Genomic DNA, 17,414 nt, shown 5'->3' with positions numbered 1-17,414 from the left:
CATACATTCTATATGTTTTTGTGTCCGATAGATGTCAGTTTGTTTTAAATTAAGATTATGGAAAATCCTTGAAAAACGAAGCATGACAATGTGGTGACTTTTTGGCTGTCAAGTTTTTGAAATAATTCTGAGAAATGTGTGCATTGTCGGGGAGACTGCTCCCCGTCTCCCCGCTCATCTGGGATCCACTGCTCCCCTCTTCCGTGTCCTGGGGAGGGTTGCTGCTCCCCGACTCCCCCCTTCGCTGCGACCCCTCGGGGCATGATTTAAAGGACTGGCGCGTAGCCACCAAAAATTCAACGCGGCTACCTGCCCGGTGCCGCGCACCAATCGCACGCGCGGGACCCGGGGTCGGGGGTCGGAGGGCAGGGGGCGTCACTCGTACGCACGCAGCCGATTGGAGGAGGTGCCCCGGAGCAGGTTTAAAGGGCTCTGTGAACAACCTGGCGGGTACGCCGCCCGTGCACCTCTCGCAGACGCTAACCACGAGCTACACAGTTAATCTCGCGTGCACGCCGCCCGTCTATCTCGCGTACACGTTAACTACGAGCTACATGCAGCGGCGAGCGCACACACGCGGGTAAAATACACGCTCGTGCGCGAACACAGGATACCACAACGAGAAGGCTCACAGCACCGTGCACTCCTCTCAGCACTCGCAGGGACGACACGACAAGGTTTATTGATTACCGGCGATTTATTCTCCGCGAATAAACGAAGCTAAACTACCCGTGTCGGTGTGGGCCAGCAGAGCAGGTCTAACCTATCTCCCGGTGGTCTAGGACTCAACCTGTCCCGTCTCTCCCTAATCACTCTCCCTACGGATATCCCCCTTAATCTCACCTCTCTCCTGCATACTCACGGTCCGACTCCGAGGTGTAGGAAGCCGTGGGAAGGCGAGGCTGCACGTAGTCCTCGCTGGGAACGGGGCCTGGCTGCGCTGCGACTCGTCACACGGACGATCCAGTCGCAGGCACGATGACTCCGCCGACCCTCGACCCCAGAGGAACGCGACTGCCCTTTACTACCTCCTCTCCCCTTTTTTTAATTGTACTTGCATCAAATGTAACGTGCCGCTAAATCCCCTGGCCTCTCGTCCAATCAGGAGCCTCGGATTCTTCCCGCTTCTCTCTAATCGGATTAGTGCTCTTTCCGACGTCCACTTTTTACTCTTTGAACAAGCGCACGCGTTCTACACGGAGAGGAGGGGCCCCCGTGTTTTCCCCGCCGCTCGTTACTCTGCCCCACCCTCTCGACCTGCCTGCTGGCCCGTGTCGAGTGTGGGTGTTTTCTATCCGCGGTGGCTCAGCAGCCCCCGCCGTGACCACGTGATTACAACCCAGGTCACGGCGCCACGGTGCGAGTTAGTCTCGGGGGAGGTCGCCCAGTTCCCTGGTGGCAGGAAACCGTGAAGATTGGTCCCATGAGAGGGCTTCTGGGTGAAAACCTGTCGGCCAGGTGACCTCCCCTCGGGGCTCTATGTGGGTGTGTGTGTGTTCATGTGGGGGCTCTATGTGCGGGTGTGTGTGTGTGTTCATGTGGGGGCTCTATGTGGGATGTGTGTGTGTTCATGTGGGGGCTCTGTGTGTGTGTTCATGTGGGAGCTGTATGTGTGGGTGTGTGTGTGTTCATGTGGGGGCTCTATGTGTGTGTGTTCATGTGGGGGCTCTATGTGGTGTGTGTGTTCATGTGGGAGCTGTATGTGGGGGTGTGTGTGTGTTCATGTGGGGGCTCTATTTGCGGGTGTGTGTGTGTTTTATGTGGGGGCTCTATGTGGGGGTGTGTGTGTGTTCATGTGGGGGCTCTATGTGGGGGTGTGTGTGTGTGTTCATGTGGGGGCTCTATGTGCGGGTGTGTGTGTGTTCATGTGGGGGCTCTATGTGCGGGTGTGTGTGTTCATGTGGGGGCTCTGTGTGTGTGTTCATGTGGGAGCTGTATGTGGGGGGGGGGGGTGTGTGTTCATGTGGGGGCTCTATGTGGGGTGTTCATGTGGGGGCTCTGTGTGTGTTCATGTGGGGGCTCTATGTGTGTGTGTGTTCATGTGGGGGCTCTATATGGGGGCTCTGTGTGTGTTCATGTGGGGGCCCTATGTGCGGGTGTGTGTGTGTGTTCATGTGGGGGCTCTATGTGGGGGCTCTGTGTGTGTTCATGTGGGGGGTGGTGAGGGAGGATCAGCGTGGGCCCCGTCGCTGGGAGTTGGCGGCGTCGCGGCCACGGAGTCGGCAGGACGGCCTCGCTGCTGCTGCGGCACCACAGCATCGAGTCACTACTACAAGTTGAGCTAGCTATCGCATGGCTCACAGGCTTGAACTTGTGATTTGCACAAACTCGTCATATGCTAGAGACAAGTTGAGCTTTATTTCAAATATAAAGGAACGGGCATGAACAGTTGACTGAGAGACGGGCGTACTGTCTTGTTTAAAGCAGTGATTCCTTACATTTATTGGAGCCATTCACTCTTGGTTCCCAATCGTTAAAACATGTATTTTCAGATCAGAATCAGATCAGAAAGGGTTTTATTCGTCATGAAAGTTCACACAGACACGGAATTTACTTTGGCAGGATGGTGCATACATTCAAAGTATAGGAAACATACATCGGCTTGATGAAACAAAGTGGCTGTACTTTCGTGCCCGCGCTTAATTTGTGTTTTTAATGATTTACCTTCTGAAAAAAGATCTGGCCATGTCTCACACCCTCGGGGCAATTCGCACCCCCAGGGGCTGCGTGCACCCCAAGGTGAGGAACCAATGGTTTAAATCGTGGGGAAAAATGTACACGAACAAGACGTATTTGATACTCTTTGGTTCTATTCGGTAAAGTCACGTAGGTAAAAAAATAAAATAACAAAAATCACGACGTTTCGGCCACAACACAAATGGCCTTCGTCGTACATCGTGCTCATTTTTATGCTAATTCCTTTGTCAAAGCGTTTTGCTTCCTCCCACACAGCTTAAAGGACCTGGGCTTGGCTGTTTTCACTCCAACGCTGTCCTCATGACAGCACGGTCCCTTCACCTGATGAAGGCCACTTGTGTTGTGGCCGAAACGTCGTGATTTTTGTTATTTTATTTTTTTAACCTACGTGACTTTACCGAATAGAACCAAAGAGTATGGATCCTTGCAGTCACGAAAGCTTCAAATCTAGAAGAGTTATTTTATTGAACAGAGCAAGCACAATGGCACAAGCGAGCACAACAGTAGTACAGTACATGACACAACCACAGTCGCCAATGCCACAGCCATAAAGAGAACTAACACACTTCATCTGTGACAAGATTCAGGGCATGGTTTTTATTCTCACTCGAGATAGCAAAGCCAGAGGCTCTTCAGCAGTGTCAATGACGAACGAGTTGTCGTTATGTGCACTACTGCAAATACGGTGCAGTATTACCATGTTCAGTATAACTGCAGTACTTTTGATACACAATATAACAATCGGTTTTACCCTTTCTGCCAATAAAACAGGTGATAAGATGTTGAAACACCAAACAAAATCCTTTTGCATGGTGTACGTTTTTAATTCGACGGCAGTAAATCGATTTCACACTCAGCGTCACACCACGCGAATATCTTCAGGAAGAGGCAATTGTATTACTTCGTAAAAAAGCAACATGTTACAATTGTATTGAAGAAAAGTATCCTCCCCATAGAGGTTAGGGGTCGTCCATAAATTACGTCACGCACCTAGGGTGGGGGGGGGGTCAGACATTTGTGACGATTTGTGATGAGGGGGGGGGGGGTTGAGAAATGGACGTCACATCAAAGTGCGCAACTTTAAGTAAACATAGACAACACGTTCTACTTAATTAAATATACTTTTTCATATTTTCTCCTACATCATAGTGCAGCGCCACATTAAATATGCACTACAATGACAATAGTTTAAAGCATTTTGAAGAATGCTTATTTTTGGGGGCGGGTGGGCAGATCTTTGTGACGTCATATTTGAGGGGGTGGGGGGGGTCAAAAATCGTCCAAAATCGCGTGACGTCATTTATGGACGGCCCCTTAATGTAACATGTAGGGCTTTCGCGACCAATATCCAATAGAGGTTATTTGGATGTCGTTAAACCTGCCACCACCCGACACAGCCAATTAGTGCGGTTTGTCACGTAAACAAAACGTGCCAATTCGTTACTAGTACGGCACACCCCGCTAGTGTGTTGGAGAGTTAATTATCCACGAGTTATTTTGGGGTTACATCACGTAAAAATAAATGCTGTCGTCAAACCCGTCACCGCCTATTTAGTAAAGCTCTGTCACGTAAACAGGACGTGGTGCCAATTTGTTGCGAGTGATGAGGAGACTTCGTACCGGTTGTGTATTGGTTAGAGTAAATCGACATTTACAATTCGTGTACGACGTTTCGCCAGTAACTACAACAGGCATCATCAGGCGACAGATCTGGCTTGTCGCTTGATGACGACGCTAGTTGTGATCACTGGCCAAACGTCGCGCTACAATTGTAATCGTTCCATTGCATCGCACACGGTGTTTACAGTCAAGGGACAATGCAAGAAGCCTTCAGTTGCGATCGAACGCGTGGAGAGCCCACGCGTCCGCGATCAAACCCGAGACGAACAGAAACGTGAAGTCGGAACGCGTTTGCTTTTAGTCGACAGGTTTGGCGGCGAAACCGAGCCGCGCGACTCGCCGTAGCCACTTCCGTGGGTCGACGTCACTTCCGTGGGCTGACGTCACCGCGGGAGGGGGCGGGGGCTCGAGCTCCTGCCAGCCCCTCCGGGTTTAAACGGAGACGCGGGAATCCGGGCCAGGCCGGCGTGGTGAGAGTGAGTTCGCTCTTCTCATCTGTTTAACACACAGCAGCAGCAGTAAGTAGTTCATAAGCAGCAGGCTTTCGCGAGCAAATAGTATCCATAATAGAGGGTTGTTTTCTTGGGGGCGGTGTTAGATCGCGGAAATACAAATTCCGTGTCGTTAAACCCGCCACCACCCGACACTGCCAACTAGTAAAAGTTTGTCACGTAAACAGAACGTGGGTGCCATTGAGTTACTAATACAGCACTAACCGGTTGTGTGTTGGAGGCCAAAATACACAACATTTACAATCTGAGTACGACGTTTCGTCATAAATTACAACTCGCATCATCACCCGGTGTGCTGTGCTAGTAACGCATTGACATGCTCTGTTTACGTGACACACCTTTACTAATTGGCTGTGTCCGGTAGCGGCGGGGTTAACGACACAGCAATTATATTTACGCCATCTAACCCAAACAATAACACCTCTTATCGCTCGTATCTGTCGGCATATCGTCTCCCCGCGTGGCTTTTTTCCCTTGTGAATAAACACAGGCGCGCTACGGTCCATTAGATGGCCCACTTAGGCGCGCGTTCACCGCGCGTTTTGCGTGGCTCGAGAACGGAGTGAGCCGAGATGACAATCTTTAAAGAGCCTGAGTCGAGCCGGTGTTTTTGTGCTTTTGTTTGAGTACGAGGTGTCGGCCTCTTGCATCTATCTGCCTGGTTGGTGGCGGGTCTTCCCTTCGCGTGGCTGATGGAGATGGCAGAGCAACGAACTACAATTTCACTGTTAGGGTCGGTCGAGCCAGACACGCCGTGTCAGGAGCAGCCGGAGTTAGTGTATCGCCGCTGTGATGTTCTCCTCCTGAGTTGTGTGGTCGGGCCCCTTTATCGGCCCACGGCTGGATGATTTGCCACACGCCGCGTGAGCTTACTGTAACTTCACCTTCGTAGTCGTGATGTTTGTTGCTCGCAGTAGAGCGGAGCCACTCGCAATGGAAGAAGGGTTCAGAGAATTCAGATCCTGGTTGGGGGTTGACTCAATCGTCCATCTTTCCCTCCAGAGTCTGTACAATTAGTACCGCTGTCGGGAAGGCAACAATGCTTGTCCTGTAGATTGACTCGGATGCCCGCCATAAGCACGTGGAATTTCCAACACCGTCTCAGGGTTGTAGAAATATCAGACCAGAAAATCACTCATGACTTTTTTTGTTACTGGCCGCTCGGCGTTTTGTGCTGCTGATCAGAACACTGATGAAATCGTTGAATGGGCGAGTAAATAACATTTCATGTATGTCTACTTGCCTTTTACAGCTCACAAAAAAGCCTTTTGCACCTGTATTTCCACATGGTGGTCACCCAACATCGTAGTACTATCCAGGCACAACTCTGCTTAGACTCCTAGGTCTCTGATAAGATGCGACACATTGAAGGTGATTTTGTAATTTAGCAAATTCACTTGATACACTAAAATACAGTATATAAACGCCCTTTTTAACCACGGGGGAGTCTAGTTTTAGATTCTTAACCAGTACATTTCTTTGTTTTACCATTGGACAGTAACGTTTCTATTATAATCATTGAGAATCAACGTGCGGTTTAGAGTCTGTGGCTGCTATAAATGCCCACGTGATAAGCCACTTCGTTGAGCTATCATTTGTGGCCAAGTTGCTTCTGAAAAAGAGCTATATAGCTCAATGGGCCTTACCTGGTAAAATAAAAAAAATGGTTTAGTTTAGGTTTAACTTGTAAATTTATTTAGTTATTAATTTACAATTAATCGTTTGCTATTTAATAATGGGAGAGACTTATTAAGATTTCCAACCTTGTAAAACGTCCTATTCTACTAAGGGTATGCCTAATTGAGAATAATGAGCTTCACGTAATTTATGTAACTAAGGCAGTTGCACATTGATAATTGTTTGAAGGACCTGTTAACCGTTTTAGATAAATGTGTAAACCCTTTTTTAACCATTTGAGAGTTTAAGATTAATGATCGTGTAAAGTTTTTCGTTCAGCAATAAGAGTGCATTGAGATTGATTGTACAATAGTTTCCTTTATTTGACCAGAGGAGAACCAATTAATTTCCTTTTTTTTACTCGTTTGCGAGTCTTAAGAATAAAGTTTATCATTGTCAATCCTCTACTGGATGAAAGCCTTTCCCATGCCTTTTTGTCATGGGGGTTGTTTGACCATACTTTACTTACTGGTCAATCCCGGATGGTGAAGGGAGTGCTCAGGACCAATTCGGATACCACTCGCTGCTGATGTTAGCCATCATTTGTGTTTTGAATTCCATTCACTGGGTTCATAGCTTAGTGCATTAAATACTGCACCACCGTCTAAGTAAAGTGCTTAGACGGTGGTGCACATAAGCGCCTCATTTAATGTGCATTAACTTATATTTACGCGATCTAACCCAACAGACCCCTCTTATGGATAATATTGGTCGCGAAAGCCTACATGTGAAACTGAATAAACTTGCAATATTATTTATTCATTTACAAGAGTTCATTAAGATTTATTGACTTAAATGTTGTAGATTAACTATAACAGAATCACTTTGAGGTTTTGTAATATGCTTAGGTAATCAGGTGAAAGTATATCGATAATTATAAAAAAAATCCATCCACTATTCTAAAGCCTCTTTAAGACATTGATATCTATTGTAGAGCCGAACAGAGATACATACATTCACTTGAAACACTCTTTAGCCATATGACAGCCTCATTCGTCAAACAACTGAACTTTATTTCATATAGCACCCTTCAGAATACAATCGTCACCGTGCGCTGCACAAGGAAACGTAACATTATTAACATCATTACAATTTGAGATACACAATAGTAAAAAGTATTTAAACGTTTAAATGTGTAAAATACATTATAAGATACATATTTGGCCTCATTTTAAAAACCGAAACATCTTATCAAGACGGTGTTCATGGTGCACTCCACATGAATACAACTAGCACGCTCTACCATGAGCACCCAACACGCTGTACCATGAACACCTAACACGCTGTACCATGAACACCTAACACGCTGTACCATGAACACTCAACACGCTGTACCATGAACACCCAACACGCTGTACCATGAACACCCAACACGCTGTACCATGAACACCCAACACGCTGTACCATGAACACCCAACACGCTGTACCATGAACACCTAACACGCTGTACCATGAACACCCAACACGCTGTACCATGAACACCCAACACGCTGTACCATGAACACCCAACACGCTGTACCATGAACACCTAACACGCTGTACCATGAACACCTAACACGCTGTACCATGAACACCCAACACGCTGTACCATGAACACCTAACACGCTGTACCATGAACACCCAACACGCTGTACCATGAACACCCAACACGCTGTACCATGAACACCCAACACGCTGTACCATGAACACCTAACACGCTGTACCATGAACACCCAACACGCTGTACCATGAACACCCAACACGCTGTACCATGAACACCCAACACGCTGTACCATGAACACCTAACACGCTGTACCATGAACACCTAACACGCTGTACCATGAACACCCAACACGCTGTACCATGAACACCTAACACGCTGTACCATGAACACCCAACACGCTGTACCATGAACACCCAACACGCTGTACCATGAACACCTAACACGCTGTACCATGAACACCCAACACGCTGTACCATGAACACCCAACACGCTGTACCATGAACACCCAACACGCTGTACCATGAACACCTAACACGCTGTACCATGAATACCTAACACGCTGTACCATGAACACCCAACACGCTGTACCATGAACACCCAACACGCTGTACCATGAACACCCAACACGCTGTACCATGAACACCTAACACGCTGTACCATGAACACCCAACACGCTGTACCATGAACACCTAACACGCTGTACCATGAACACCTAACACGCTGTACCATGAACACCCAACACGCTGTACCATGAACACCTAACACGCTGTACCATGAACACCTAACAGGCTGTACCATGAACACCTAACACGCTGTACCATGAACACCTAACACGCTGTACCATGAACACCTAACACGCTGTACCATGAACACCCAACACGCTGTACCATGAACACCCAACACGCTGTACCATGAACACCCAACACGCTGTACCATGAACACCCAACACGCTGTACCATGAACACCCAACATGCTGTAACATGAACACCCAACACGCTGTACCATGAACACCCAACACGCTGTACCATGAACACCCAACACGCTGTACCATAAACACCCAACACGCTGTACCATGAACACCCAACACGCTGTACCATGAACACCCTACACGCATAAACTGCACTGAGAATCCTGATGCTCGGAGGACGAACACAAGCCTAGGATATGAAACCATAAACCTGGACTACGTTTACACATTCATGAGAAAGTATTTTGGATTAAGGTTTTATTTTATTTATGTAACCATCGGCGAGCACATTCTCTTGTAGTGGTCTTCTGACTATGGAAGGACACATTGAGAGATTATCTTTGAATGAGATGTACTATATTTGACCATGTCCGACCACAGTGATTGTTTTCCAGGTCTCGTTTGCAAATTTTATTCCCTTTTATATTCTGGGGTACCTATTGTATTGTATAGAAATGTGTTGCCTGCTATCCTGATGACAGGACAATGGAATAATATATGTAAGGAAGCCCTGGGTAGTGATGTCGGCGCATTCATTTGTAAAACATTTTGTTTACGTGTATTCTTTAAAAAAATGGGATTTCAACTTCTATGACACGACCAACCTTGCAATTTTACTATAGGAATTAGTAATTAGCTATAGAAAAAACTGAGCTGCTGACTATGCACACTAACTTGGTGTGTTTAATTGAAATACTTGTAAAGCCCCATAGGCCACATCTTCACACCATCCATCATTCCGTGTTTGGCAGTTTTGCTCCTCAAACTTTGCTGATGTCATGATATATAGCACACTACACAGCGTGTAGATTAAACCTCTTTTATCTATCACAATGATTGCATGGACTGCCGTTACTTCACACCGGGTCTGTTCACAGCAGAATTAGGGCAGCATCCCTTTGCCTTTGGGAAATGGTACGATCCACATTCCATGTGTATCTGTCACGCCCCTGTTGCACACCTCAATACTCTTGAGCCGTTAAGCCTTTGGCTACAATAACGCGACAGGCTATGAAGGCAGGTGTGCGAGTTTTATGGTAATCTCCGAGTTTATCAGATTTTTGTTCAATCTTTTACATAGAGGTGAAGTCGTGGCACAGTAATGACACTGCACGTGTTTGGTCATGGCTAACATCAATGGCGAGTGACATCTGAACCAGTGATTAGTTCCCTGTCCCGTTCATAAATCTACACTGACCAGCTTGGTGAAGTATGGTCAAAACAACCTCAATGACCAGCATGGCATGTGAGGAGGCTTTATCCCTGTGTTATGACAAAGGGCTGTTGATGCTAATAATAATGAATACAATTTACAAATAGGGCCTTCCTACAGATGCCTAAGCAACAGAAATGTATAGAAATATATTTGTAAATCATCCACTCAGTGTACGAAGTAAAAGTAACGTTGCAGTATTTTGCTCTGCTTGGTTAACGTGTGGTAAAACAGACACACTGACCATTATCCTGGCTGTGGTGAGTTGCTCTTGAGGTTAAACAATAAATTAGACATTGGCTGCTCCCCAAGCAATTCCATGTGCTCAATCGCACCCCCAACCAAACCACACGCTCAAGTGTACCGCAACACTCCTGACAGCAATCACGTTGCCGCATCAGTATGTGGGCCGCTACATAGTTATCTGTATACGACTTGCTGTTTTGCAGCGTGGGCAGCTTTTTGGGGGATACCAACTAATGATATAATCGAATACAATAACAACATGAAAATAGTACCGTATCTTTAAATGTGAGTTTGAAGAGGCGGTGCGTGCATCTGCTAGTGTTGAGCAGTAAGCCAGAAGTGTCCCCAACCCAATCCTATGGGGCCTCCTTTATGGGCCACCTCATACCTTCCCCTCTCCAGCCCCCACTTATTTTGTCCCTACCAGTTGGACTGCTTATAGAAAGACCATCCTGGACAGCTGGGCCCCCAGCTTAACTTCCGCACTGAAGAACGCCGCTCTCTCTGGTGATCTGCCCATCATGGGGTCTTGCGGGCTGGATTTGGGCAGCAGCAGTAGCACAGTAACAACCATTCTTTTCATACTGTATAGTGTTAACAGAACCTTCTGTGATGGCTCACTGCCAATATGCCTTTTCCCGTGTGGAGATCGGCTGTGGATCGTATTCAACATAAACTACATGTGCCGAGCCAGCAATTGCACACAGTTGGTATTGTAGTTTTGCAAAATTCATTGCCCGAGTCTTTAGTCTGTTGTAGCAGATAGACCGTGATGTGCCATTCGCTACTGTGCGATTATTACACACGTGAGTTTGTAGGTGTTGGGTACGCAAGAGTTAAGTGCGTATGACGTTTTTAACTTGTCTTCTGGAATGTGTTCATAAGGTAAGCCAAGATACTTGCACAATTTAAAAATGTTATCTATGTAATTACTGCTCATTTAATATTGTTGTGTTTATATTATAAATATTGAAAGTTCAAAACCCAAACGTATTTTAGAAAATTATTTCTCGAAAAGCCTTTGGCTTTTTAGCACATTTTGTATTTTTGTTGGCTTCTATACAGTGCTTCCTGTTTAATGCCATAATATTTTGAGTTTTTTAACTTCCAAAGTTTAACTTACTAGAACAGTGTGCTCCATTCTATAATTTCACACCGGAGCATTGAACATGGCCCTACTATTGAGAGCAACCTTTCACTTTTATGCAAAATGCATAAAATGTTTGTGTTTCATGTTTTTTCGGCCACTTAACAATGGCTACTTTGAGTCCTGATTTTTTTAATTTAACAGCTGTTCTGCAACCCTGAAACTAATTGCATATATGCTTTATAAGAATTTCAAAAAAAAGGTTTATTACGTGGCAATTGAGTCAAATCGTGAATTGCTAAATAAACCAATGCATTTTTCATCTTTATTTGTGTGCAGTCGAAAGTCCAATCTCTTTGACAACTGCACAAACGATGATTGCACGCAGTTTCGAATGCATATGCGGTATAATAATGAGCTCCTTATTTGAACAGAGGGCGAGGGTATATTTTCTTTCACGGAACACACAATTTTTAGTTTTTTCTTATTGCTCTAGATGTTGTGACAGAGTTACCCTCCTGAATCAGACTTCTGAGTGTTCGTGGTTGAGATAAATAGCCCCAGTGTGTGAGCTGGGATTTTGTTGTTGCTCGTTGTGTGGCTCGTATCCCCTGGCTTCATCAGATACCATGTGATGGGGCGAATTCTCTGTTCCCCCCAGCTGAGTTGGGACACCCTCTCCGGTTACAGCCAGGGCTGTGTATTTCGCGTGCACTGATCTTTGTTTCAGATGTTGGACGCACCAATAATCAGTGCAGTGTGTTTCTCGCGAGTTTGACCAAGCCATTCAATTAGACAGTGTACAAGAATGTATTTGTCGCAGAGTTGATTTCATATTATTGTCTCTGGTTATGATATTTTTTGTGTTATGCTTAAATTAACAAGGTAAGTAATGTTTTCAGAATTAATTGAAAACAAACTAGTTTTTTAAGTAATGGTTTTAAAACACAAGTTAAATTAATACATTTTGTATAGGTTTTTTTATCGAAAACAACACATTTACATAATTGTGAGAATAATTCTGGTTGCTGCTGTAATCTTCTTAAGCTACTGAATATTTTAAATGTGTCTCGGTTGCAGCAGATGTCACTGACAGGCTCAGCTGTGCCTGATACTAATGGTTGATCTCTGCACGTCTATGTACATCTGGTTTAGGTTCTCTGACGTTCGAAACAAAGGAAGTTATCCAAATACCGGGACAAGAGCCAAACAGACAGGAGCAAAGTATGTCCGCAGAGAGAAAAGCTTCTTTAAAAAAATAAAGTCGGCTCTACCAGACCATCCATGTCCCGGAGTCTCTGAAAGCCTGAGCTGTGCGATTCTGCCCAGGTATGCAAAGCAAGTCGTCGACGCAGACGGTGTTTGTGTTGCATCACGTTTCTTGTTTCACGGCATGTCCGAACAAATTTCAGAACTTGCGAGACGCTCTTAGAGCAGCTGCTTTTCCCGGGAGGTGTGCCATGCTTCCTTACGCCAGATGAGAGAGAGAGCATGCCCGTTGCCTTTGCAGGAGTGTTCCGGTGCAGCTCGGCGTCTCTGCTTGGTGAGCGAAGAACTTCGTTCTCGAATCGGAACTCCAGTTCAACTCGCGCCCGGCTAAAAGACGACATTACCCTGCAGGCGCTCTCGTCGCAACCGTTGAAGCGAAAAGAAGTCTCCTCGTTGTGACGAAGGCAAGAGAATAGTCGACTGCAAACGTGGAGATGAATGGACTCAACAGCCCTGGGGGCCCCAAGAGCCGCCCAGGCCTCTCGGACATGGCCACGTACCAGCAGTGGCTTGCCAGCCGTCACGAAGCCACCCTCATCCCCATGAAGGAGGACCTCGCCATGTGGCTCACCGAGATTCTGGGTGAGTAATGCCCTTTAAAGCACCGCGCCTCCAATCAGCACGGTTGACTAAGTACAGTGCAAACGAAGTTCAACATGCATACGTACGTGTGCCTGTTGTCATAGGCATGAAAATTATAATGAGGCCTACTGGTTACATTGTCCTCGAGGGATATCAACAATGGATGTCATTAAGCCAAGTTGACCATGTAAGGAAAAGTAGCTCAGATTTTTGTTGATGGACTTTGATGATTACAGTATAGTCATTAAGTGTATTGCGATCTATGGAAAGTAAGTGCAGATTTAAATGTGTGCAGGCACTAGCACTTAATGCATACACGTATAGATATTCAATCTCTGGAGTAATTACACAAATTATAAACAAGACCTACATTTGTGAAATCTTAACCTTTTTTTGCCTCAACAATCAATTATGATTTCAAAACAATGCTTATCCACATAATCATTATTTCTCTCTCTGATAACTCAAGATGGCTACAATCATCAAAATTAATGTTCATTTGCAATTTTCCTTGATCGGTGGAATTTCATTTTTAGAATATACTCTCACTTGAGGAAGAATAGTTACTTCTCAACCTTCAAGTGTGTGCTCAAGTATTTTTTTTACAGTATTGATGTGGTTTATTCCTTTCCATTTGCAATATTATTTTTAAGATGGTAAGTTGACGTTTTAAAAGTTTTTGGCTGAGTCCAGGAGGGTTTTGCAAGAGCCTAGGGTGATATGTTGAGTGTTGCACTTGAGTTGTGTCATTGTCAAATATGTAACGTAAGCCCCAACATCTGCATTAATTTATTTATATTTGAAATTCTTTTATGCGGAGGGATTTTAAACACTGCCTGAATTTATGATCTCTGCAAGCCATTTCTCACATTTACCGGCTGTACGTAAAGATGTAAAGGGAGTACTGCATGTGCCTGTACATGTGTGTGTGTGTACATGTGCATGAATGTTTGTGTGCTCATCAGCGTATGTGAACAGGAATTCCCTTATGGGAGGCTTGTGGGGCTGCATGTGTAAGATTCATAATTTTGAAAACCCCTTGTCTTCAGTAGGGTTTCACTGCCCTACATTTGAAGAGGCTGTTGCCGACTCGTTTTCCACTTGAACATAGTGTCTGTGTTTAAATAACATCTTGTAACTGTTCACGAGAGCTTCAATTCTAGGTATGCTGTTTAACATGAAGATATTAAGTCTATAAACTCAATATGACTAATACCATCGGCAGTCAATTTTTTTTCTTGTTTGGAAGATAGTGCGATTCTGAATGTTATTTAAAATAGTTATTGCTGTTAATTCTATCATAATTGTCAGAATGAATTTACATTGTGCAGTTCACGGTTTAATTGCTTGTAATTTTTGAACAGTTATGCATAGGAAGCGGTATTCCCAATTGGGTTAGGAGCATGTGTTAAATGTTAGACTTGGCAAGGTGCCTGACAAGGGCTGTGGAGCGAAACAGACCACTGCAACACAGCATTTCAGCATGCTCAGCTCTCCGTGCCTCAATCACTTTGGTTGAATAAATGTGCACCTTATGTACAACACTGCTTTTTTCCCATCCCTGATGATTACTGCCATTTGAAATCCCTACAAGTCGTATATTAATTGCACGTAAAATTTTCTCAATAACCTGCTTCGCTTCGACACATTTTGAAAAAGTTGTTGTGACTGATTTTGGGTTTTATATCGAAACAACACAACCACCCTGAACCTTAGCTGAGTTGACACTGTAAAAATGTTGCGTTTATAAAAAATAGAAAAGTTAATCAAAAAACGTTTCGTGTAATACTTATTTCGACCTTTCATTTAAGCGTTAATCGTAGCCATAATTAGATAGTTATAGCAATGAACAGCTTTGGTATTGCATGACCGTAGAGTCTCTTTCACTTGTAGTTCTATGCCAAAGGCGCTTTTTACAATGGCAGCACAATTAGTTTTTCCGCTGGACCTCCAAAAAATATATATTTACATCACCATGTCCCCCAACTCACGGAAATGGGAGCCTCTGTGGAATTCCTTTGACCTTGGTGATAACGTATGCTGTTGCTGGTCCATGATAATAGCTAGGAGTTATATACATTCCGTTCGTTTGTCGTATTTTTAAATTACATTTTTTATCCTTTTTTTACGCAGGTACGGAAATCCGCGCGGAGACATTCATGGAGCAGATTGACAACGGCGTCCTTCTCTGCCGCCTTGGGAGCATCCTGCAGGCAAAGGCTAAGGAGAACAACTATGCAGACAATGTCACTAAGGTGGGTTAAGCAGTTTTAATTTACAACCCGGTTAGCACCCATACAAGTGCACAAAGAAACGTGGAAAGACGCCGCTTGGAATTACTCTGACTGTAAAGTTGAATACGTGGATCAAGGAACAGACACAATTCTAAGATGCAGCATCTTGAAGACAAACTATTAATGGGCTTGAGCATTACGCATCATTTGACGGGATTATTGGGCGAATGATTGAAACTGGCGATGGAATGGTAGCCAAAGGAGGTAACATGGGCGATGGACCAAACTTAATGGAAAGGTAGCACCTTTGAGAGAACATGCTTTGGAGGACAAGAGCGAGATGAATTGTGATTTTGCGAACCATGTTGGATGGTGATGGTGTGGTGAGCCCTTTATCCAGCAGTGGGTAGCTCATGGTGAAGATGTTGAGATCCCATTGAGACCCCATTGAGACTATAAGTCCCTTTCAAGGGAGAACTGTTACAGAAGTATTTAATGCAGTCATTAGTTTTTTCTTTGCTGTTTTTGGTGGCACTGTTGGTGGTTTGGCTTATTTGTGCATTGTCCACTTACTATCAATGAAAGAATAGCGGAGAGATTGTTTTAAGGGTAAATTTGCACTACTTCTGGGTTATTCCTATTATTCACAAAAAAGTGCAGATATTCGCACAGATAATGGGATCGATGGATTAATTTGGGGGCATGGGGTAATAGGAAGTGCATAGAATAGGAAGGTGAATAGGTTGGTTTCACATTAAGGTTAAGCAGATGGGCAATGATCAGAAGTGTTTGCGTTCAGATTTTCCACGCAATTAATGCAGTTGACTGTAGGAAGCTGCACAGAACACAGGCCAAGGCATGCAGCATCAGAGCAATTGCATTCGCTGGGTTTCCATCAATAAGTAGTTGAAGACAATGTATTTGGATCCAAATTACCCAGGTTTTATTCTAATACTTTTCCGAAACTGAATTGCTTTGCTTTGCTTTAACAACCATTCCTGGCCTATTTGTATTGTGATTAACACGTTGTTTTTACAGTGACTTACTGTAATTGGATGGAATCTGCCAATTGTAGCTTATTTTGACTAAATCACTGCATGCTCAGGCCATTTCCACAACATATAAAGTGCATAATATACGTAAACATTCTTATTCTGTTTGCGTGTAGAATATTGTTTTTGGAAAGACATTTATTTTCATTGCATTTATTTTTTCCGAATAATTCGTATTTATATAAATAGCAGTTATTTGAACGAAACGTGAATTGGAAACTTGCTTTGTGTCCATTCACCTGCTGCCTGCATAGTTGGCTAAAGTACGGTGCAATAGAAGTTCAGCATACATATGTAGTGGGTTCACGGGACACGGAGACGGTGGAGTAGAGGCAGCACTGTTTATTCAACTTAAGGGTTACACTGGAAGGGGTAATGGCCCCTTCACCCGTATATACGCTGGGACACCCCCTAGGCTATCTAGCCTAATTCCTGTGCTCCCAGTTCCTCCAGCTACAGGCGCTAGTGGAGGCTATCTGATCTGGCCCTGGTCAAGCACAGATCACGGCACCCCACCAACAACCAGACGGACCCTTAAAAGGGCTCCGGCTCTGAGGCTCTGGGGCCGCACCACTGGCTTACCCTGCCGGCCCTCAAAAGGACAAGCGTCAGGGAAGTCCCAGGGTCTATCTAGCTGGCCTTCCTTCTTCACTGGTTCTTTATTCTTTGCCCCAACACACTGCTCTGAGCTCTCTGGCTCCCCGCCCTTTATACACATACACCACTGAGGGCGGGGCTATAGCGGACGTGGTTGTAGCCACCAAGGTGTGGCTGT

General features: G+C 45.0%; 1 protein-coding gene and 1 long non-coding RNA gene across 6 annotated transcripts in view; one reads left to right on the top strand and one right to left on the bottom strand.

The window, feature by feature from the left end:
• Nucleotides 1-2,499: 2,499 nt before the first annotated feature.
• Nucleotides 2,500-17,414, bottom strand: part of LOC116945588 (uncharacterized) — a 42,217-nt gene continuing 27,302 nt past the window's right edge. Inside the window, exon 6 of the long non-coding RNA XR_012945223.1 lies at nucleotides 2,500-4,812. This is a non-coding gene — a long non-coding RNA (uncharacterized LOC116945588). The remainder of the gene's footprint in view (nucleotides 4,813-17,414) is intronic.
• GAS2 (growth arrest specific 2) overlaps nucleotides 4,684-17,414 on the top strand; it is a 45,681-nt gene continuing 32,950 nt past the window's right edge. For 2 of the 5 annotated variants that reach the window (XM_032960042.2, XM_076069431.1), the window contains exons 1-4: nucleotides 4,731-4,835; nucleotides 12,658-12,831; nucleotides 13,013-13,353; nucleotides 15,487-15,608. In XM_032960042.2, coding sequence (XP_032815933.1) covers nucleotides 13,206-13,353; nucleotides 15,487-15,608 — 270 coding nt within the window. In that variant the 5' untranslated portion in view covers nucleotides 4,731-4,835; nucleotides 12,658-12,831; nucleotides 13,013-13,205. The other 3 variants (XM_032960045.2, XM_032960044.2, XM_032960043.2) reach the window with 3 other exon arrangements.

Source organism: Petromyzon marinus, chromosome 24 (assembly GCF_048934315.1).
Source record: "Petromyzon marinus isolate PM22_M1 ecotype Great Lakes invasive population chromosome 24, UKy_Petmar_22M1.pri1.0, whole genome shotgun sequence".
NCBI classification, from domain to species: Eukaryota; Metazoa; Chordata; class Hyperoartia; order Petromyzontiformes; family Petromyzontidae; genus Petromyzon; species Petromyzon marinus.
The sequence above is the reverse complement of the archived record's forward strand: the minus strand, read 5'-3'. Positions and strand labels throughout refer to the sequence as shown.